General features: G+C 36.9%; 1 protein-coding gene across 3 annotated transcripts in view; it reads left to right on the forward strand.

The window, feature by feature from the left end:
- Positions 1-23,168, forward strand: part of ADCY3 (adenylate cyclase 3) — a 72,086-nt gene that overhangs the window by 40,132 nt on the left and 8,786 nt on the right. For all 3 annotated transcript variants that reach the window (XM_039345927.1, XM_039345929.1, XM_039345928.1), the window contains exons 4-14: positions 2,374-2,504; positions 3,341-3,452; positions 6,446-6,573; positions 7,893-8,051; positions 11,272-11,434; positions 11,795-11,914; positions 14,582-14,724; positions 15,538-15,699; positions 17,586-17,673; positions 18,474-18,590; positions 21,514-21,770. In XM_039345927.1, coding sequence (XP_039201861.1) covers positions 2,374-2,504; positions 3,341-3,452; positions 6,446-6,573; positions 7,893-8,051; positions 11,272-11,434; positions 11,795-11,914; positions 14,582-14,724; positions 15,538-15,699; positions 17,586-17,673; positions 18,474-18,590; positions 21,514-21,770 — 1,580 coding nt within the window. The remainder of the gene's footprint in view (positions 1-2,373; positions 2,505-3,340; positions 3,453-6,445; positions 6,574-7,892; positions 8,052-11,271; positions 11,435-11,794; positions 11,915-14,581; positions 14,725-15,537; positions 15,700-17,585; positions 17,674-18,473; positions 18,591-21,513; positions 21,771-23,168) is intronic.

Here is a 23,168-nt window from a genome sequence, read left to right on the forward strand (position 1 = left end):
ACTAAATTGGATAGTTTGGGGCCAGTTAAATATTGCTTAGCCCTACCTACCTCACAGGTTGTTTGCTATGAGGAATCTCTGGAAGAAGAAGGTTGTTTATCCTGCTTTGAATTCTGGAGGAAAAGTGGGATATAAATCTAATGGAAAAATTAAAAAAATATGTATTGTAAAATGAGAACTTGTACAAAAAAATTTCTGTAGCATAACTCATAAACTAAGCATTCAAATTCAAATAGTTTCCTCCAGAAAACATAAGACGTATTCATTCATATATATACAGTGTGTGTGTGTGTGTGTGTGTGTGTGTGTGTGTGTCCACACACTGTATACTGTATATACTTTTACCATATCTTAATTCTGAAGATTGTTTTCTTTGTCTTTCCCTAGGTTTTTGATTATGTAGTTCAACAGCCAGAAATGAAATGTGCAACTTTTTAAAAAAATTATTAACTAAATATTTGTTTCATATCATGTAAGTGCCCATGACGTTCTGTGGCAGATGTTACACTAAGTTCTACACTATCTATACATACAGTATAATCAGGTGCAACTAAGTTCCCTCCCTTTTTTTTGTTTGACTTTAGAATGTGTGCCTGGTGAAGCCTTGGAAGATACTGTGTAGTGTAGCCATTTAATGGTCCGGAGCTTGTAAGGCAAATGCTAATGTACTGTTGGTAATTTATGGGATGGGTCTGAAAGAGTGCCAAGAGAGTTTGAATGGGTGATGTTTTCTGTTGCTACTGCTGTTGCCATTCAAATGCCCCTGGGAGATCTCAGAGGGGATGCAGTGGGGATAATTTGATGCTTCAGTTTTTAATGAGCAATTGAGATATATTCAGGAAATTGAGGATGAAGCTGAGTTCTTTGCTTAGATGGCCAATCTTGTTAGCCTGAGATTTTCCTCACTCACCTTTTACTGTATACTCCACTAAATTAAAGAGGGGTCAACTTGATTTTTTCTTAATACTAACTGAGTTCTCAACATTTAAGAAATACATTTCTCCTTTTTGCTCGTATAACAGTTTCAAAATATTTACTTCAAAATTACCTTCTTGGCTCTCTTCGGTTGTGACTATTTCTGCTGGTCCTCCATTTTAATTTGCACGTTGGATCCTGGATGTGTTCCATGTTGGGAATTAAGTTGAATATACAGGGTGTTTTTGCTTTTGCATCCAATGCTCAGGATACAAATCTGGAATCTTTGGAATCAAGCCAGAAATAGCACGTGTTCATTTCTGAGTCAGCCTATGTTTAAATGTGTTGGATTGAGGTAAATAAAATTGATGAGAAGTTAGGAATGGATCGTCTTTGCATGTACTTTGGATCTACTTTGCAACTGAACCACTGTTTCTCTTTACCACTGGTTTTTGGATAATAGGGGTTGGTTTTAATATGCTTCTCTGCAAAGAGTGAAAAATTTAAATTTGTGAATTTTGAAGTAGCAATTGAAGTTAATAGAGCTTAAAAGATTTACCATGATGGCTATCTCACAGTATCAGTAACTACTGATAACCGTTACACTTGTTATGACCTAAATTCTTAGCTGAAAATACTAGTTTCACTTCTTTCCCAATATTTGTCTGCAGTGATATAACTATAATATTGGGTGTTCCTTTTACAGTTTTTCTGGCAAAGTTCACAATCTGCTACACATATTAAAAACTGAACTGTATCTGCAAAACAAATAGTCTAGTGCATTCTCTGCATTTAGTAATGCCTAAATAATCCTGATGAAGTTTTCCCATTATTTCTTGTCACATCTGAGCTGGAGTAGCAACTCTATCATCATACAGATTTTGTATAATGCAAAGAATAGATTTCATGTGGTAGGCATGTTGTGTGTATATGATGATCAAGCATTTTCTATACAGTTCAATACTGTCTGTGGGGCTGGGTCAGAAGCCATAATGCAAAACTCATGGCACTCTTTTAACTGCCTTTTGTGATACCTCAGTCTGAGTGCTGCTTTTCCTTCATGATTCCTAATTAACAGCTTTCGGAAGCTGCTCTCATGATTTCAGAATGTGGTAATCCATGCCAGATCAGTTGCTGATAAAACAAGAAAAGTTCTTTATTATGACAATTGGCTCAGAAAATTACAGTGATAGGTGCTGCTGACAAGTTCTTCCTGGCAGTACATAAATTATCAGAGTCTGGAGTGGGCACTACTGAACCGTTCATATCTGAGAACATATTTCTGCCTGAAAGACATGAGTTTTGAGCTTTCATTCTTTCTCACCAGGAGATGAAAAAAAATCCCCATAGTAGCTGAAATCTCTTCTATGTGCTTCTGGGGTAATCTGCTACAGCATTAATTTCTCTTTTAACAATTCTTCCATCTTTTGAATATGTCCATTTATTTTCCTACTTTAGGAACGGTTGATGCTTTCAATTTTGCCCAGACATGTAGCGGATGAAATGCTGAAGGATATGAAGAAAGATGCAAGCCAAAAAGAAATGCAACAGTTTAATACCATGTATATGTATCGCCATGAAAATGTCAGGTAACGAATGTGGCTCTTTTAAGGAGGGAGTTCTGTAGATGGCTTCTGGTACTGACAAGGCCATCTCCTGGATCAGTACACAATAACTAAAGAGAAAATATAATCCAATGCTAAGCCATTATTTGAAGTAAATCTTTATCGGCACAATGAGTGTCTCCCCAGGAAAAAGTAATTATGTAATTCAATTACGTAATTCACAAAACACAATTCAAGCAAAATAACTTTCCAAATTCATCACAGCATATAACATGCAGCTCAGAAGCAGATGGAATAATATAATTATTGTGCCTAGTATTGAAATAAAACAACAGAGCAAAAGTAGGGAATTGTTTTCTTCATGTCACTCTATGTAAACTGGTTTGCGTTTCTCCAGCACCCTGAACTTGTATGATTGAAATTCTAACAGCCAGATATGGGGCTTTGTAGTGGTGATAGGAGTTTAAGTATGGGAATGGAATGATGTGACACTGGGAAGCCTCCTGATCCCAACCCTACCCTTACATGTTTCCTAAAAGCTGAACAAAAATAGTTAGGTTATTTCACTGTGTTATTAAGATAGCAGGTAGCCTTCTGCGGCCATCCACACAGTTGGGAGTCAGTTGCAGCCCCTAATGTCTTAAACACTCTACACTTCTGAAGTAGAAGAAGCTAGTAAATATCAATACGGAGTAGAATTAAAGCAGAAAATCAAAGGACTGATGACACTGAGACTGAATTTCAGATGAGAGAAACTAATAAATCAAATGGTACAACAGCCATCATAAATTGTTTTTGCTGCAGCTAATCTAACTGATGACCTCTCACCTGTTTTGGCTCTCATGTCTTTCATTCTACAGCATCCTTTTTGCTGACATCGTAGGTTTTACGCAGCTGTCATCCGCTTGCAGTGCCCAAGAATTGGTGAAACTTTTGAACGAACTCTTTGCTCGATTTGATAAACTAGCAGCTGTGAGTTTCTTAATCAATCTTCATTATTTGCTTGACATATAATTCTGGAAATCCTTTAGATCTTTGGAGCAAGTTATGTGTAATTCAACTCAAACTACCCTTCTTATTTGTAATTATGACTGTGTGAAGTTTGAAGCATATTAAAAATGGAGAAGAAGCAGAGAAATACAATTCTGATATACATGCAGCAATAAAAGGGGAGAAGATTTACCGGAGATGAGGTTAAGCTCTCCTGTCCTTCTGCTTTTCCCCCCTCCATTTTTAAAGTGCTCTTATTAAAGAGCCATTCTATGTTTTTTAAAAAAATTCTGGCTGAAATTAGATATTTAAAAATAAGGAATACCAGCAAGAACCACATTCAAATATAAAACATTTTTTGAGATTATACTGAAAGTTCTGGATAAATAAACATATCTTACTGCAATATATTCAACTTCCAAACAAGATTCTGTGCACAGCTGATGTCATACCTAAATGTATTCAATTATCAGAATAAGATAGATTTAGTACTTTTTAATTATAAGGTTTCTATAGCATTGCTTCAGAGATTTGATTTGACTATATACATTTTTTTTCAGCCATCTGGCTAGGGCTATGGCTATTGCATCTGGAGGGCAATGTTTGCACAAGGACAATCAAAAATCTCATAAATAGGACTAAAGATAATATAGGGCAGTGGTGGCAAACCTATGGCATGTGTGCCAGAAGCGGCACTCAGAGCCCTCTCTGTGGGCATACGTGCCATTGCCTCAGCCCTGCCTCCTCCTGTGACCCCCTCCTCACCAGCAGTCCCCCGGAGGAGAGTCACCCCTAAGTGTGGCCCACACAGAGCAGCGCAGCCATGGACATGGCAGCCAGTCAGCGTAGACAAGACTCTCCCCTCACACCCCATCACAAACAGTTGATGCTGCGGGGTATGGGCAGAGGGCATGGCTGCAATGGTGCAACTGGGCTGCCTGGGCAATCTGCGGCGGGCCCTGGAGATGGTGAGTGGCCATGCGGGCAGGTGGGGGCGGGGCAAGGGGTGGAATGAGGCGGGGCCAGTTTTTGGGCACTCGGTCTATAAAAGGTTCGCCATCACTGATATAGGGGAATGAAGCTGCTATAAACATGATTATTTAAAGTATTTAAATTAAAGTATTTAAACTATTTAAAGTACAGGTGGTCCTTGCCTTAGGATCACAATAGAACCCAGAATTTATGTTGCTGAGGAATGTGTTAAGTGAGTTTTGCCCCATTTTACGACTTTTCTTGCCACATTTGTTAAGTGAATCACTGCAGTTATTAAGTTAGTAATACAGTTGTTAAGTGAATCTGACTTCTCCATTGGCTTTGCTTGTCAGAAGGTTGCAAAAGATGATAACATGACCCTGGGACACTGCAACCATCATAAATATGATCCAGTTGTCAAGCATCCAATGTAAATCATGTGACCATGGGGATGCTGCAATGGTCATAAGTGAAAAATGGTCATAAGTCACTTTTTCAGTGCCATTGTAACTTTGAACAGTCATTAAATGAACTGTTGTATTGGACTACCTATACATGTGTTTATGGATGTTACTGAGCATTGGAATAAGAATTATTTCAGAAATTACTTTAGATCTATTGCACATTACTTTAATTTTTTATTCGACTCATGATAACTATTTTGTATTAGCAGCCAAATCTGTTTTGGAGATGTTTGCTTGTCAAATTAATTAATTAATTTTGCAAGGTATTATTGCTATCACCTATAATTAATTATTTTATTATCTTGAGAAACTTCTTAGATTAAATATGCTAAAGAGTAAACAAACTGAAAACTCTACTTTAGCATATATTACAATGTTATTTAATTAAATAGTGATAATTAATTAATTATGAGATTTCATTTCAGAAAATATAAAAAATAAAGCCTCCAAATTCTTTTATCACAAATGTGGAGCCATCTTATCCAATTTGGATTTTGCCAAAATTATTCTCCTACTTACTAGAAGTGAATGTTTCAGCAATATGTAAATTATTGTAGGTTAACTTGTAAAAGAATTACAAAGAGTGATTCTGATTGAAGATTTTATTATCAAATCGATCTATCTTCATGAAATGTTATAGAGATTTCAGATGACAGCATGTTACACATATAATTCCCCCTGTATTGTCCCACTGTTGTTTTTTATAATAATAATAATAATAATAAAGTTGGAAGGAGCCTTGGAGGTCATCTGGTCCAACCCCCTGCTCAGGCAGGAAACCCTACACCATTTCAGACAAATGGCCGTCCAGTCTCTTCTTAAAAACTTCCAGTGTTACACTGTTAAAAAATGTTTAGGAAGTAAATATAGTATATGAAGATTTTGGGGACTGTTTTGAGAACTATGAAGGTGGAACCACATTCCGGAAGATGTTTGAGTATTTACTTTTGCCAGAAGGTAAAAGCTGCTTAACTCCTGTTGGCAACTTCTTAAATCAGATATTTTCTAGGGATCGTGCTGCCACAAGAGGGCATATGATGTGATCCCAGAAAAACACACAATGCTATAAGGAATTGTCGGAAAGAATTATCTGAGCACTCAGTTTTTTAATCTTGCTATGTGATTTAATTTGCAATTCCCTGATCATTCATGTTATATTCTTTTCTGAACATACTCTAATGTATCTGAATATTTCTTGTATTATCATACTCAGAACCTGAGATAGTGCTTGAGCCATGAAGAATAGAATGGATTTTTATTTGTGATAACTTCAAAAGTACAGCATACTTCTTTTGCATTAAGGTTCCGAAAAGGAATCACATGTAATTGGAGTCATATATTATCAGCTAGGGATGTTAGTATGGTACACCATAATTGGAAAGGATTGTAGGTTAGAGGATGAACGAGGCAGGGAAACCATGGCAGCCTTTTCCATGATTCAACAATAGGTTTAAAAGTAAAATGCAGGTTTCTGAGACCTGAAAATCCTAAACATTTACCTTTTTTTTGTTTTTGTTTTTAAAAATGGCATTCTTATAGAGACACCATCAACTGCGTATCAAGATTCTGGGTGACTGCTACTACTGTATCTGTGGATTGCCAGACTATCGTGAGGACCATGCTGTTTGCTCAATCATGATGGGTCTTGCTATGGTGGAAGCTATTTCGTAAGCATTCACACTTTGCAAATTTGCATGCTGTTTTTGATTTGGGTTGTTGTCTTTTCTTTCTTTTTTTCATTCATGTTTTTCTCTTTTCCCACATGAAAAACTCTTGGTTCATGAAGCTGCCCAGGAATATTTTTTGTGAAATATATTGTTTTATAAGAATGTTATTGAATTACAGATGTGAGGGCCATATTTGCTTTAGGTAACTTATTAAAGTCATAGAGTTGCAGGAATGAGATGGGTGGCAAATAAATGTAATAAATACATAAATAAGCCTTACTGCAAGATTCTCCATTTGCTTACAGAACTCTTTCCTTCTTCTCTGTTGTCCTACCATAATTAAAGACAGTACTGTTCATTATATCATTATTTCCTGACTACATGCATATATCCTTCTTTATTTTTCACCTAAAAGTTAACTGTGTAGAATTCTTCCCCTAAGTGTGCCTGCTTCTAAACAGTAAATTTTCATCTTAGCTTATCTTTTCCAGCTGGAGATTCAGAAAAAAAATGTCTCCTGGTCCTTTTTCCATTCATCATGATAAATAAACAATATTTTTCCAGCTAATTTTGTCTCTTCTGTAAAACAAAATTCCATGCTTAGAAAAGTCTTAGGAATGGAAAATGTTGGCCTTGAAAATAAGTATTTATGGAAAATTACAGGAATAGCAACATTGAAATTAAGTTTTGCAGCTCCATTATAGAAACAAGTTAGAGAAATAAAGGAGAAAAGAAAAGCAGAGCTGGATTATTAGGCAATCTTTGGAATCTGGCACAAGTTCAGATTTCACAAGAATAAACAAAACTATGTTCCCTCAGTGCTCTAAATAGGATTGTTGACAGTGACAGAGCTCATCACTTTTTGTTGGCCATAGTTATTCCAGCAGTACTTAAATGGGCAAGGTTTCACGGGGGACCCTTGTGCTGTAAAGAAATAGCTCTATTACTGAGTTATAGCTTTTTTCCCCTGGTGCTATCTAAAAAGCCATATCTTGCATTTAGAATTAATTTTTACTAGTGTGCCTATTCCTGTATTCAAATCCTCTTCAAAACCTGAGTTTGTTCATGATGGCTGAGATTTAGGGCCCCTGTGGTCTACCCACATCTGGAGATTACTATATTAGGGAAGTTTGTGCTCCCTTAATGGAACCGAAACGATTATAGCAACATCATAATGCTTGTTTATTTTCTTCCTGCCACCCTTAGCAGCAATGAAGCTCTATGCACAATAAAAGCAGCCATAGCAAAGCCTTCCAAGTACAGAAAATAACCATTCTTTTGAGATAAATATTGCTTATTATTAATTTGTTCCTCTAAAGCTATGTAAGAGAGAAGACCAAAACAGATGTGGACATGCGTGTGGGGGTGCACAGTGGTGCTGTCCTTGGTGGAGTCCTAGGGCAGAAACGTTGGCAGTATGATGTATGGTCCACAGATGTAACTGTAGCTAACAAGATGGAAGCAGGCGGCATCCCTGGGTAAGTGCCTCTTAGGGACTGTTTTTTTCCCCCAGGACTATTGTTATAAACGTATTACAAAGAATCATATAGCTCTAACTTGTGTTTAGAAGGCACGTTAATAATGCAAACTTAAAAAATTCAAAACCAGATCATCTGTTGAAAACACTATCTTGATTTAAGGCAGTATTTATTTTTAACTAGCAGCTAGACTCACTGTTTTACAGTAAAAACAAGGTACCTATTCTTAGGATATGCTTTAGGATCACTTAGAAATGTATAAACACATAGTATGCATTGCATTACATTGCATTTATATGTTATCTATTTTTGGAGTCTCTAGGTGGCAAACAACCTGGTAAAAACAACCCTCTGAAAAATAGTAAATAAACTCCTTATAAAAGCAAAATTGACAAAACCAATAAAAATAAGCAGAAAATGTACAAGGTCATGTTTCCACCAGATTCCAGCCTTTGCTCACATGTCTTCATCTTACCCTAGGAGGTAAGAAAGCTAGGAGAGAAAGAGCAGATGGGATCTCTGTGGGGTAGAGAATGCCAAAGTGTGGAGGCAATGATTGAAATTACCTGCTTCCAGAGTCCTTTGTGATTACAATCTTGAATGTATAATACCTTGAAGGAGTTGATCCTATTCAATCTGACTGGATTTAGGAGATTGCCTATGTCCTTTCAGCAAAGGTTCTTTTTTTTTTTTTTGCTTTAATATTACAGAGATTAAGATCCATACATGCATTCATTTATGCTGTTTAAAATGGGGAGAAAGTGAGTTATAAACTAACCTTAATTATATTCATATTGCATGCACTACTAACAATAAATATTCTACAGTTCAGTTTAGTCACATATGTGCCGATAAGCCACAAGCACAACCAAAGCCCAGCTCTAAAATAACAACATAAACAAAATATAAAACAAACATAAAAATCAAAACCAGATAAAACTACAAAAATAAAATTAAGAAACAAGTTAATGGAGTTCATGAACTTAACTAGAATATTTCCTGAAACCACTGACTTTTTAACATCTTTCTGAAAGCCATTAAGGAAGGGGTTGGTCTGACCTTGGTTAGGAATCTATTCCAAAGGGCCAGTACAACAACTGAAAAGCAACACCACCTACCTTTGGTTTCCTTCACATTCCAGTAGTGCAGATAGTGAGGAGTTTCTAGTTTGTGAAACTGTAATATTTATGTCCACTTGGGCAGTATCCAGTTGTCGCTTATTTTGAAAAGGGTATCCTAAAACATGGGAAAGATAGTACTTGATAATGTATTATTGTGGGCTTCGGGGAAAGGAATGATGGACTGAAGTTGTCTCTGTGAAAGCTGAACTGATAACTGTAGCAAAGAGCAAGGAACTGGTGAGTAGACAGGTTCCTTGGAACGTCTCCAGATAAAGCGATGATGGAAGATTGCCCATATTTGCTCTGGATGGCTGCTACCTGCCAGGAGACCACAGGTCAGCAGTCTCCCACCAGTGTGAATGTCGGGAGACGATGGGAATGGCCATCTTGCTTGCAACCATTGTCAAGCACCTTTTAAAGAATACTAAGTTTGCTAATTTTACTTTCTAATCACTTTCAGAAATTGCTTATTTACTTATTAACTACTTTTAAGTTTAGAGACCTTCAGAATGTTAAGTTTGAAAATACTGGGTGAATTTTTCTTCAATCCTTAATGAAAAAAATTATAAGATAAATAATTTAAGTAAATTTAAGCTAAGTAAGATTTCAGTCTTAGAAAGTTATAAATGGATTAAAGGTGCAGATAAATTTGGAATATAGAAAATTTTACTATAATATTTTTGGAATGAATTATAAAGAACAAACAGCTTCTTGTGGGAAATAGAGCTGATTTGGTTATTGCAAGATGTAACAAAGATAAGTAATTTTATTATTAAAAATTGGATACTAGAGAGGACAAGACTCTGGGCTGAGAGGGAAAAAAAAATACAAGCTCACATTCTGTGTTAGTTAACTGGACCTACAAAATAATGCAAAATGTTGTAACACTGAAAATGTTAAAGGAGAATTTTGAAGAATGGAGCCAGAAATTAGTGGCTATAATATCAACAGTGTCAGTCATGATGTTTGACTCTTTGTTCAAAAAGATATTACCGAAGAAATGATAGAAGTGGAACAAATTTATCTGACAAAATAGAGATGGTACTTAAAGTGGATTTACAAATGGCAGGCTAAAAAAATAACTTGGAAAAGGATGTCTCACTGAATATACAAAAAAACCCCACTCTGCTAATGTTTTAAAAATCAAAACAGAAATATAAATGAAAACCAAGAAAGTCACCTTTATAATTTTTTTCTTATGAGATTTATAAAAGAGATTTATTAAAAACCTGAAAAACTCTGTGTGACGGGAAAATGTAATGGAATGTGTGGATGATTCACACATTCCATTACATGAGGGGAAGAGATACTGCCTAGAAAACAGTCAGAGAAGAGAGGCAGGAACTTCATGGTCAGAAAAATAGACTTATGAAGCCCATGGTTGAAGCAGTTAAAAGTGACTGTGGAAAGTTTGTACTTACAGACATGGAGGATTCTGTTAATGTAGCCTTACAGTAAAGTAGAATTAGTTAATCTTGTCATATTTTCCTGTCTGGTTTACCTAGGAGGACTGACAGATAAAGAAGAAATGAAGAGAAATCAAATCCTATGAAAATATTTGAGTGAACTAAATATTGAGACTGTTAGAAGTAAAAAGAAAGAATATAAAGTTGTATATTTGATCAAGGTTAAAACAAGATTGTTTGTTACTATTGGCAGCCTTTTAGGGACTTCCTGCTGACACCAAAATTGAAAATACTGCGTTTTATGGACTTCTCTATAGATATGTGATAGGATAATGGATGAATAAATAATTGTTTGTAACTCTGGAGGTGATGAAATTTGTTACTTGTGATGAAATTTGGAAGCAATTTCTTTATGTATTTATTTTCTCTTTATTATATTCTTACTTTTCTCCTTTTCCTTTTTCCTTGCCCTTTTACTTTTTCTTTAAGTTTACTAGTATAGGTAAAATAAATAAAATAAATAAAAATTTATGAGGGATATTATACTGAAAAATACTTTCTGTTTATTTCAGGACAGTAATGTATTCTATTTGTGTAAATTCTGAAAGTCCTTAAAGTTCTGGGCTTTTTCTTCAACAGCTCTCACATTTTCTCCTTTATTAAGGCTGACTGCATTTTCTGTGACCCTTTTAGGCGTGTGCACATCTCTCAGAGCACCATGAACTGCTTAAAAGGTGAATTTGAGGTGGAACCAGGAGATGGTGGGTCACGGTGTGAATACCTAAAGGAAAAGGGGATCACCACCTACCTCATAGTAGTACCGAAGCAGCCACTCAAGAATGGGATCAATGGGGTAGTGAGTATTCCTTTCACTAGGCCCTTTGAAAAGAATGGAATTATATATCAGCTTTGTTAGGATCAGAGGAAGGAGAAGAACGTGTTCTCATCTATCTTTTTCCTTTTAGCTTCTTTATTGTGATATATTGTGATTGTCAGATTGATGCTTGATTTTAATTCAGATTGATTACCTTGATACTACTGCTGTTATAAGCTATTCTAAGCACTTGTATGTTTTTCTTTCTAAAACAAAAGTTATTTTGACTGGGACTTCTCTGCATTTAGAGAAGGAAATTGTGACAAGAGGTGTAATACCTTTTGGACACTTAACCTAGCCCTATACCCATTGTTCTCTTTCTTTTTCTGTTTCATGTTATAGAAGTTATCTGTCTCATCCTCTCATGGGAACTCACCTCAATTGATCAACACCAAAGAATGCAATGGGAGCATTAATACAACCTGCACAACTCCAGATGAGGCAGAAGAATCGGATACTAGGGTAAAGGGGCAGAATGGATAGAGAAAGATAAATACATGCTTCATTGAGACGTGTTCCAAGAGAAACTGCTTATGTGTAAAATATAAAAACCATGTATATTAGCATATGTGCATAGATTGGGGTTTTTTGTGGGCAGAAAAAGGATCATTGCTAAAGTCCTTCTAGAGTAATGTACATTTTAAAATGCTTTTGAAAAATAAAATCTTTAAAATGGAATCAATAACCAGTTGACCAATAACCAGGTAATAAAACTAACAGGAAACGTAAGAGCAGTAAATCCAGCATTAGGCAATTTAAAAAAAAATACCCTTTACATGGGTGCAGGTTGTGAGGGAAGGAGGAGAAACAAAAGACTTTTGTAGCAAAGTTCCAAACATGAGAGAATTCTGTGTAAAGAAGCCCTCTAATAAGTACTTGCCTATCTTTACGCCTCTGATGAAGATTGGTATAAAGTTCAGTCAGGCTTCTTGATTTGTGCCATCTGTTACACTTCTGCTAGGGCAGGGGTCTCCAACCTTGGGAACTTTAAGACTTGTGGACTTCAACTCCCAGAATTCTGGGAGTTGAAGTCTACAAATCTTAAAGTTCCTAGAGTTGGAGACCCCTGTGTTAGGGAATAATAAGAAACTATTTGCATGCAGAGAATGTGTTTTACAGGTGAACTATATCAATGGCGGTTTTCCTTAAGCACCATGGAATTAGTTCCCTGTGTTCTTAAAATAAATGTAATCCAGTGTAAAACTGCTAAGCACTCCAGTCTATACTTGCTAAGTGATCAAGCAATTATATACTAAGCACTAAGTTCACCTAGTGCAGTGGTTTTCAACCTGTGGGTCGGGACCCCATTTGGGGTCGAATGACCATTTCACGGGGGTCGCCAAGCCACGCTGTCCGCCATTTTTTTCCCTTTTTCCTAGCTGTCCTACTCCCTCTTATTGATGGTCACACCCACTTGGGGGTCACCACAACATGGGGAACTGTATTATGGGGTCACGGTATTAGAAAGGTTGAGAACCACTGGCCTAGTGTATAGTTGAAGCCTTAATATATAGGTTGCATACTATTTCCCTGCTATTTCAGATATTATACAGTTGATACTTTAACTTACTTGGTTTGAACTTGTCCTAGTTTTGTTGCCTTTTGGGTAATATTAACAGGATGTTAAGATGACTGTGTGTCAACTGCTGTATGTTAAGGAGATATATGATTTTCTTCAGTATATTTCCAGGATTGGAATCTATCAAGCAATAGAATTGTGGATTTGAGGGCTTAGATTGGCTAAAGGGGTTATTTTATATAATTGGAAGAAGAAATCTATGCTTGATTTGCTGCAATATTGCTGATGTGTATTGCTTGCTAACATTTAATTAGTCTTTGGGACAAAGAAGATGACTGTGTCATTATATGGTAAAAGTTTTAAAAACATTTTGTTTGCTGTACTTTTTGATTTTGTAGTGGAGTTGATATTGATGGGGATTCTCACTCATGCCGCTCATGATTGCCCTAAAGATGCTGTTCAAAAGACAACTGTTGCCTTTTGAACTGCAGCTTTGAATGGAGTTACAGGTAGTCCCCGAGGTATGAGCCTAATAGAGCCTGCCCATTAGGCTCGTAATTGTCAAATGAATCAGACTCAATATTACAACATTTTAAAATCAAACTCATTAATTGAATCAAATGGGTTATTAAATGAACGAAGATTTGATTTACTATTTCCTCCGATGGCTGCCTGAAATGAGAGACTTTTCCTGTCGCTGCTGCAGGCTGTTTCCAGCTGCAAATCAGATGTTTCCAGTTTCAGTAACCACAGTACTGTATTTAATGTTTTTCATATTATTTATTTATTAATTTAATACATTTTTTTAAAAAAACTTGAGTAGCGCCTCCTCCAAAATCAGAAAACATTGCAAAGATGTTTTCTTTGCACATTGCACAGAAAAAAAGTGTGCGTGTAGTGTGTATGTATAAAATTGCAACATAGTTTCATGACAAAGTGACACATAAGGGGGGATATGTCAAATTAAGCATTCAGGAGAAGTATATGCTCCTGCTACAACTGCAATACAAATAGTAGTAAGACAGGTAAAAAATAGCAACAAGGGCAAGTGAGTGGCATTCAAGTGTCCAAATCTGAGCAGAAAGTTCAGAAATGCAAACAATATTTCCAACTGTTAATTTCAGCTGACTATTTCAACATAATACATTATACAATTCTTTTTTGTAGATCTTTTGCCTATGTCCCTGGTGTGGCAACCATGTGTGGCAACATGACTACCATTCCCTTCTTTGTTCCTTGTTTTTTTTTTTTTTTAAAAGAGTTATTTTAATTTAAAAATTAAATGGGAAATTGTATGTTTAAATTGTATGGTAAATAGGTGTGTTTTTTTAAAACAAAAAGTGGTCAAAAACAGAGATGAAGTTAAGCTGGGCAGGAAGAGAGCCTCTTCAAAGAGATGGGGAGAGGTGGGAGTGGAGAAATAGGTGAGGTAGCAGAGAACCAACCTATCAGCCTACTTGGTATAAAAGAGTCACCTTAAACTGCAAGATGGGTGACAAATAAATTTAACAAATAAATGAAATTGTGCTTTTTAAAAAACAAAATCTTGTTTAATTAAATTTCAGGAGAAAGTAAAATACAACTTTTTATTTGCCTTCTTTTCTGTCTAGGTAGTGAATCCTTCCTTTCCCAACCCTCGAAGGCGTCTTCGCTTACGTGACTTGGCCGAGAGAGTGGTGGATGCCTCAGAAAACGAGCAGGAACTCAATAAGTTGCTTAATGAGGCCTTGCTGGAGAGGGAATCTGTGCAGGCGTAGGTCTCTTTCACTTCCACCTTGGAGCTAATTTGTGCTTTTTGCTTTTACTCTCAGCAATCAATGTCCACTGCTGTTTGGGTTTCAGATTTTCACCATGATTCAGGTCCTTGTCCTACTTTGGTTGCTATTTTTTATTGTGGGAAACAATATTCTGGAGACTTACTGTATTTACTTTCTACTTTTCCTCTATCTTACAATTCAAGCTTTAGATAATTCAATCTCTGCAATATAACTAAAAAAAAAAGCTTCGCACACAGCATTTAATAGAATATGCCATTATTTTAGTCCTCATACACTTGTATAAAACTGAAGAACAAGCTATCCTCAGCATAGCCAACTGACTTTTCAATCATGATTTAAGCTGATAAGGTGGTTTTTCAAAATAAAATCAAGACTTAAATAACATCTAGGGGGATTTTAAAGAATTTCTTAGGGACATACCAAGCCTCACAAGTAACAGTGATCAGAACAGTTGCTTTCTTCCTGAGGGCTCAAAGAGGTAATGCCAGAACTGAGATAGATGGGCCATCTGGAAGGAGGCAGCTTTTTATTTGCTGAGATAGGAGTTCAAAAGATCCATGCCGGATCAGAACAAATACTCTTCTAGTCCAGCATTCTCCTAAGGCTAAATAAAATTCCCTTGGAAATCCACAAGCAGAATATTTCCTCCCAGAGGTAGGCAATTAAAGGTAAAGTGATTTTTCTTGAAGTCTCAGTGACATTGGACTACCATTTTACTAGTATTCTAAAAATCCCATATGTCCTAGATGTGGATCCTAACTATCTGACATGTTCTAAATATCTGACAGGCTAAAAGGCAGGTCCACCTATCGCCTCTCCATGCGTTTCATTGATCCTGAGATGGAGACACGTTACTCTGTGGAAAAGGAGAAGCAGAGCGGTGCTGCCTTCAGCTGTTCATGTGTGGTCCTGTTCTTTACTGCTATGGTGGAGATCTTCATTGATCCACGGTTAGTACAGCTAGATCTTTGAAGCTATGCCCTTTTCAAACAGAGTTGTTAGAATACAGGTAGTCCTTGACTTATGATCACAATTGGGACTGGAAAATTCATTATTAAGTGAGGCATTGAGTTACTACACCCAATTTTACAATCTTTTTTGCTGCTTGATTTGGCTTGTCAGAAACTGGTTGGGAAGGTTGCAAATGATGATCACGTAATCCTGGGATGCTGCAACCATTGTAAATGTGAGCCAGTTGCCAAGTGCCCAGATCATGATTGTATGACTGTGAGGAACATATCTTTTAGCACTGTTGTAACGTCAAACAGTTGCTAAATGAATGATTGTAAGTCAAGGACTACCTGTAGTGCTAAGGATGAAATTAAATATTTCATTACTAGACGGACAGGTAATGTGGTTAATGTGGTGATACAGTGCCTGGAGGCTGATAAGTTCTGAATGGGGAGAAATAGGTTCTGAATGAAAACCCACAAGTCAGAGTCAGTTTGGGTTTATAGCCTATTTTTTCCAGGGATATTCAGTCCCTGACTCTGAATGGAGTTGTACTCTCCAGCTCAGAGGTCTGAAATTTAGGAAATTCTGAGACTCACAGCTTCTGCTTAAAGAGCAGGTAGTAATTGGGACTAGGAGAGGTTTTGTTCATCTTATGTACTCATTACAAACAATATTGGCCAAAACGCCTGGTCACAGTCACTCATACCCTCATCACCTCCCACTGAGATTACTGTAAAATTCTCTACATGGAAGCTATAGCTGGTACAGAATGCTATATAATTTTCTAAGGTAAACCAGACGAAGAAACCAATATCATATAGGCTTAAAGCTGCTTTTATTAGAACAGTTAATAGAATCTTGCAAGCCTGAATGTGCTTCCCTCCTCCATCCCTTCATGTGAATTAAGGGACATTTTATTAAGTTTGTTTCTTGAAATGGGCTTAAGCCATATTTCTCTGATCATTGGCTTGTGAATGGATATTCCCACTCTCCTTCAAGGCCACTCCCTATTCCATCTACAACAAGCATGTCAAACTCACAATGCCATGTGACATTGCGCGACGTATTGCGACTTTTCCCCCATTACTGGCAATGGGGTGGGCACAGTTTCGGTGTGACGCATCCGGCCTGTAGGCCGGCAGTTTGACATGCCTGCTCTACAATATCACCCAAAGCAATGATCTCTCTGCTTTGGAAGCTAAAGAGCTTCCGGGTGCAAATCAAGATGTTTGTAGTTACCTTTAGAGTTATAGTTCTAGACCTGTTTAATTGAAGAACCCCCTTTTATTATATTTGTGGTTCCATGTGGTTCCAGACCTGGTTAATTGATGAACGCCCTTTTCTTGTATCTGCCCATTAAACTAGATGAAATAGGACTAACTTCCTCCAAATCCTATGGAACTTTACTTGGAAATTGGTATTTTTAGTACCTGTCCCTATTCTTTTGAACTCCTTCTGGCAAAAATTTGGTCAGCTTCATGCCTCTTGGGCTTTAGGACAATTGTGAAGACCCACTTGTTTAGTTGTGCCCAGAAAGAGGGTATGTGGGCACATGAAGGTGGTGATTGCAGAAATATAGCATTTACATGCATTTTTTTCATTTTTATATTTTTGATGTTTTTTATATATATTTGGGGTCAGTGTGTGTGTGTGTGTGTGTGTCAATATTTTTTTATGTCAGTCTTATCTACCCAGAACCTTCAGGAATAGGTGGCAAGCAACAAGAGTGAAACAATTTTATAAAATAATGCCAAAAATTATGTGCCAAAATATTTTTTCATAACAGGGAATTTGACTACCTTTGCAATCAGAATAAAATATTGATCTTTGATCTTCCTCTTTATATCCAGTGGTTTCTTTTTTATTTTCTACTCTGCTGCAGGCTGCTAGCAAATTATGTGACATTTGTTGTTGGTGAAATCCTTCTACTCATCTTGACTCTCTGTTCACTTGCTGCCATCTTTCCCAGGGTAAGGTCTCCTCCAAAACACACAATTGTTAACTATTGTAAGAATCTCACCCTTTGCCATTCTTCAATGCCAATACAAAGTTTTTCCACAACTGATGATACTGTTTTCCAGATTTTTGGAAGAGAAACCTGAAAAAAGGAAAACTGCAATCCTCCCAAATTAAAACACACTGATCCTACCCATATGAAAACAATGGCATCATCCACACTCAAGATGGAAAGTCATAGAACTGAAAATCCACATAAATGCATATGCACAGCCATACACACAAGAAGCAAATATAGGAGTCCTACTATTATAGCTCAGGTAGAACTTCAAATAGGATCAGTGTGTTTTAATTTGGGAGGATTGCAGTTTTCCTTTTTTCAGGTTTCTCTTCCAAAAATCTGGAAAACAGTATCATCAGTTGTTATAAGTGGCAGTAGCTCTGGGGTGATAAAAAGGCACTGGGGCATTTTTTCTGCTAATAATCTATAGTGTCTTCATAGCACCACCCAGCCATCACTGAAGTACTATGAAGTTTTTCCTTGTGGCTATTTTGGGCAGAATTTGGGACAACAATGAATGACTCTAGAAAATGCAACTAATTGCTAATAGGGAGATGGCTAAAGATACTATGGACTGAGGCCAAATTGTTTGTATGCAAAAAATAGTAATGTTACTTAGCTACTGTCTCTCTTCCATCCCTATTCCCCATAGGAAATTAACATGATCCTTATTTTCCTAGTCTATCAGTGATAGGTGCTATATCAGTGCTATAATAAATTTAAATAAGAAATAGTGCATTTTTATTATTACAGGTTTTCCCTAAAAAGCTCGTGTCTTTTTCCACATGGATTGACAGAACTCGTTGGGCCAGGAACACCTGGGCTATGTCTGCCATTTTCATCCTAACCATGGCTGACATTGTAGATATGGTAAGCAAAGATTAAAAAAAAGAAAAGATAATTTTTCTTTCTTGATGTCATTGTATCCTGCTAGCTTTCTAGCTGGAGGTGAAGAAAAAATTGAGAAAGTGTTAAAAACGGATTTTTAATGAATAGATAATAGACAGGATTAATGTTTGTATCTTGCTCCCTCCTCATTCATTCTCCAAGACTCCAAAGCAAATTAAAAAAAAACTTGAAACATCAAAAACATGGTCTTTTCTCCAGTCCTATTTGACACCTGCTGTGAATTTCTTTTCTGGCTGACTTGATAAGTGCATAAAGAGTTGTACAGTGGAAATCATTAAGGGAAATTAGTAAAAAGCCAGCTGCAGTTTATTATTTTTAGTACCTGTTAATAATTGACCAGACCTTGAGCTCTTCTGTGCTAAAACTGATATGAAAATACTGCTATTTTCAGGGTGGTAAACTTTGATGAGCTTTCCAAAAGGGGTGGGGAAAGAGAATGAAGGCTGTGTTTTGTTGTTTTTTTCCTGTCTCTCTAAAAAAAATGGCACAAGGATTGTTTATTGCAGTGCCTTTTCTTTTTCCTATCCATTGCTGGCCATGTTTGGAATGGCGCATTGATAATGGAGCCTTGCTAAGGAGGATCACTCTGGGTTTTGTTAATCCATCAGAAAACATCCAAGGTTTAAAAATCAATTAGACAAATCTTCAGATTGCCCTGTGCTAGCTCTTTTTTTATATCCTTTGATGGTTTAAAAGGCCCTTTGGGGTGATACGGGTTTTTTTTTTTAATGTAATGCATAGTGAGCTTGAACAGACTGTTTTCATAAATCAGAAGGAAAGAGTTGGATGCGTAGAAAAAACAGAGAAAACTGTCAGCAGAAAAGGACAGTGGTCCATTGAGTCTGCATTTGAGGATTTTTTGTTTTGTTTTTTGCTTTCTTTTAAATTTATTTTTTTAAATTATCTTTATTTATTATTTTGTTTTGGTTTTTTATCTTTTAATTTTTGTTGAATGGTGGACATGTGATTATCCCATGCATGTTTACTGATGAATGACCAGCTACCTTCCCCTGGAAGTTGCTTCCAAACTTCCACTACTCTTTTTGTGAAGTAATACTTTCTAACATTACTTTTGAACTGCCCTCCTGTCAGTCTCAGGTTATGCCTCCGTGTTCTTGATTTCTGCTTCATATTGAAAATACTGCCTTCTAGAACCTTATTCCACACCCTTAATATATTTAAAGGTTTTAGTCATGTTCCTCCTTTCTCTTCTGCCCTCCAGGCTGTACATTATTATTATTATTTATTATTATTATTTTATTATTTTTAAAATTTATAAGCCGCCCCACTCCCGTAGGACTCTGGGCGGCTAACAATAAAAACAACATAAAACATGACAAAACAAACAGTACAATTACAGTCATCCAGGGGTCAGATTTTATAAACCCCAGGCCTGCCGGAAAAGCCAGGTCTTAAGCAGCTTACGGAAAACCAACAGGGTGGGAACGGTCCTAATCTCCGGGGGGAGCTGGTTCCAAGAGGTGGGCGCCATCACAGAGAAAGCCCTCCTCCGCGGCCCCGCCAAATGGCACTGCTTGGCCGACGGGACCTGAAGGAGGCCCAGCCTGTGGGATCTAACCGGACGTAGGGAACTATGAGGTAGTAGGCGGTCTCGCAGATAGCCTGGCCCTGAGCCATATAGGGCTTTAAAGGTAATAACCAACACCTTGAATTGGACCCGGAGACCAATAGGCAACCAGTGCAGCTCACGGAGGATAGGTGTAAGTGGGTGTATCGAGGAGCACCCACTATCACTCGCGCGGCTGCATTCTGGACCAACTGTAGTCTCCAAATACTTTTCAAGGGTAGCCCCATGTAGAGCGCGTTGCAGTAGTCCAGACGTGAGGTGACAAGGGCATGAGTGACTGTAAGGAGTCAGTTCCTCCAGTCTCTCCTGATATGTTTTGTTCCTCAGACCTTGCACCATTTTGGCCATCTCTGAACTCATTCAATCTTATTGATATCTTTTTAAAGTGAATACTGGACACAGTATTCTAAATGGAGTCTGACTAAAGTCCTGTACAGTGGGATTAGGACATCCTTTTTTTTTGCTGGTGATCCTCTAGTGATGACCCCAGAATTTTGTTTGCCTTCACAGTTGCCACAGTGTTTACTCATTTTGCAGTCACCTGCTGTGAGCACACCTAAATCTTTTTTTGTGTGTGCTTTTGTGTTGTTCTGTCTTCCACTGTACCATTCAATACTGTATTGCATATGATGCTTTAGTTATTTATTGTTACTGATTGTTTTACAGTGAGTATGAATCACACTTCAACTTGTTAGGGTATGAAGTCACATGAGTTTAGAAAAAAACCCAACAATAAATAAAGATAAAGGGTTGAAGAGGAAACAGAGGTTGTAACTTAAAATATTAAATGTATGCATTCTGCACCAGATTTACTTGTCTGAGTACAGGGACACACACTGGAAAAAAATAGAGCAAATATAAAACATATTTTCAGCGTTTTACTGAATCACAAGTGAATAAACCAGAGTAGAGTTCATTAACCAACTGTGGGCTAGAAATATAGAATGTTGCGTGATGTATTTTACAAACAGAAATGGGGATATTTATCCCTACAATAGGAAGTGACTGTTAGTGAAACTACTAGACATGATTAGTGCTTATGTGTATTATGTATACCACCTAAAGAAAGGAGTGACCAAAGATTTTCTGTGGGGTGTGGTATGTAGCATAGCATATGTTGATTGAAAAAATATTAGGTGATCACAAATGACTTAATGTTTTCTGTATCCATGTGCTAGTATCTAATAGTTCTCCAGATATTATATTTTTAGCTAGAAACATTTTTTTTTTCTTCACTGGAAAATTAGGTTCTTGAAAACAGAGGACAGCCTAACCCTTTTTCTTTTGTTTCAACAGCTCAGCTGCCAGCAGTATTACACTATTGTCAATAATACAGTTCCAGCAGTGCTTCCAGGTGGTTGTGTAGAGAATCCCAAATATTACAGCTACATAGCAGTGTTGGCACTCATTGCAACAATAATGCTGGTGCAAGTCAGCCACATGGTCAAGCTCACTCTGATGTTGATGATCACAGGGGCAGTGGGAGTGGTCAACATTCTGGCCTGGCAACAGATCTTTGATAGATATGATCAGGAGCGATTTCAGGAGAACATGTAAGAAATTTCAAGGTCGAAAATGTCATGGGAGTGTGTTTAGGGTAATATTGGGCTTATGTCATATCTGAAGTGAAAAGAGGCTAATAATAACTTGTTCACTATTTTGTTACTTTTGGTATATATTGCTCTTTTAAATTATTTAATTAATTTTAATGTATGATATATCATCAATAAATGTCAGACTTACATAGTAACATGAAGAGACTCCATAGATTGATTTATATCATAAATTTCATTGAAGGAGAAGATTACAAGAAGTGAAGATGCTAGTCTATTGGTTGAGGTGGTTAAGGTTAGGAATCAGGAACTATGGAAGCTCACCGAGTGACTTTGGGTCATTTGCTCACTCTAAACCCAAACTTCTTCATAGGATTGTTGTCATGGAGGAAGTTGTGTATGTTCCACCTTGAGTTCCCGAAAGACAGGATAAAAATATAAAAGTAGAAAGTACAAGAAAGTGCATTCCATTCAATTTCATATATTTAGATGTGAGTTACAGAATGAAGAATCTGTGGTTCCAAAGCCTGGAATTTTTAAATAAAGAATTTGGAAGAAAGAGGGAGAGTAAGGTAAAAGGTAGCAAGGTTTTGTTCTTTGAATTCAGGAAGACTAGCTTTGGATGCAGAGAATCCTAAAAACTTTTTTTTTGTCTTCTGCTCCAATGCGTTTTTTCTCTTTGAAACTATATGTAAAATACTCCTAAATTTCCATGAGTTTTCCTTGCTTGTTGAAGTTAGAACTGAAGTGCGCATACTATATTCAGCTGAATTAACATGTCAGACACTCTTTCTCAGACTACAGTTAGTCCTTAACTTATAACCTGTTGCTTAGTGACCATACAAAATTACAAAGGACCCCCTTCCAAAGGTAGTTATGACCCATATTTGAAGTTCCAACACCTTCCCACCCTGTGTGATCACAATTTGGGCTTTTGGCAGCTGGTCCATATTTGTGGCCTTTTGCAGTGTCCTGCAGTCACGTGACTATGGTTTATGTAACTTTGTTTTGCAGGAAACTAGTGTTTACCTCCGGTTTCAGCAAAAAAAAAAAAAAAAGCTCATTGTGGACAATGGGTTCACTTGTGGCATTTGCTTAATGACTGTGGCATTTGCTTTACAATCACTGCAAAAAAGTTGTAGAATTGAAACAGTCCCATAGGTGCTTTGATTTACGACTGTCATGACATATGTCAGAAATTTCAGGCTCCTTTACAATTGTAAATCGAAGATTATCTGTACTCTCATTATAAATGTGGCAGTCCAATTCTGTATGCATGTTCCTTCAAATATTTCTTCTGTGTGTATAGAGCAAGTTGACAGGCCTCCTTTTCCTCTTGTGCTTGTTTTCTATGTAGATCTTTCCACCTGCAGATTGAAGTAAAGATTTCAGGAATTC

The sequence above is a fragment of the Crotalus tigris genome, unplaced genomic scaffold (assembly GCF_016545835.1).
Source record: "Crotalus tigris isolate CLP2741 ecotype Arizona unplaced genomic scaffold, ASM1654583v1 scf7180000017987.690289119674:8195010, whole genome shotgun sequence".
NCBI lineage: Eukaryota > Metazoa > Chordata > Lepidosauria > Squamata > Viperidae > Crotalus > Crotalus tigris.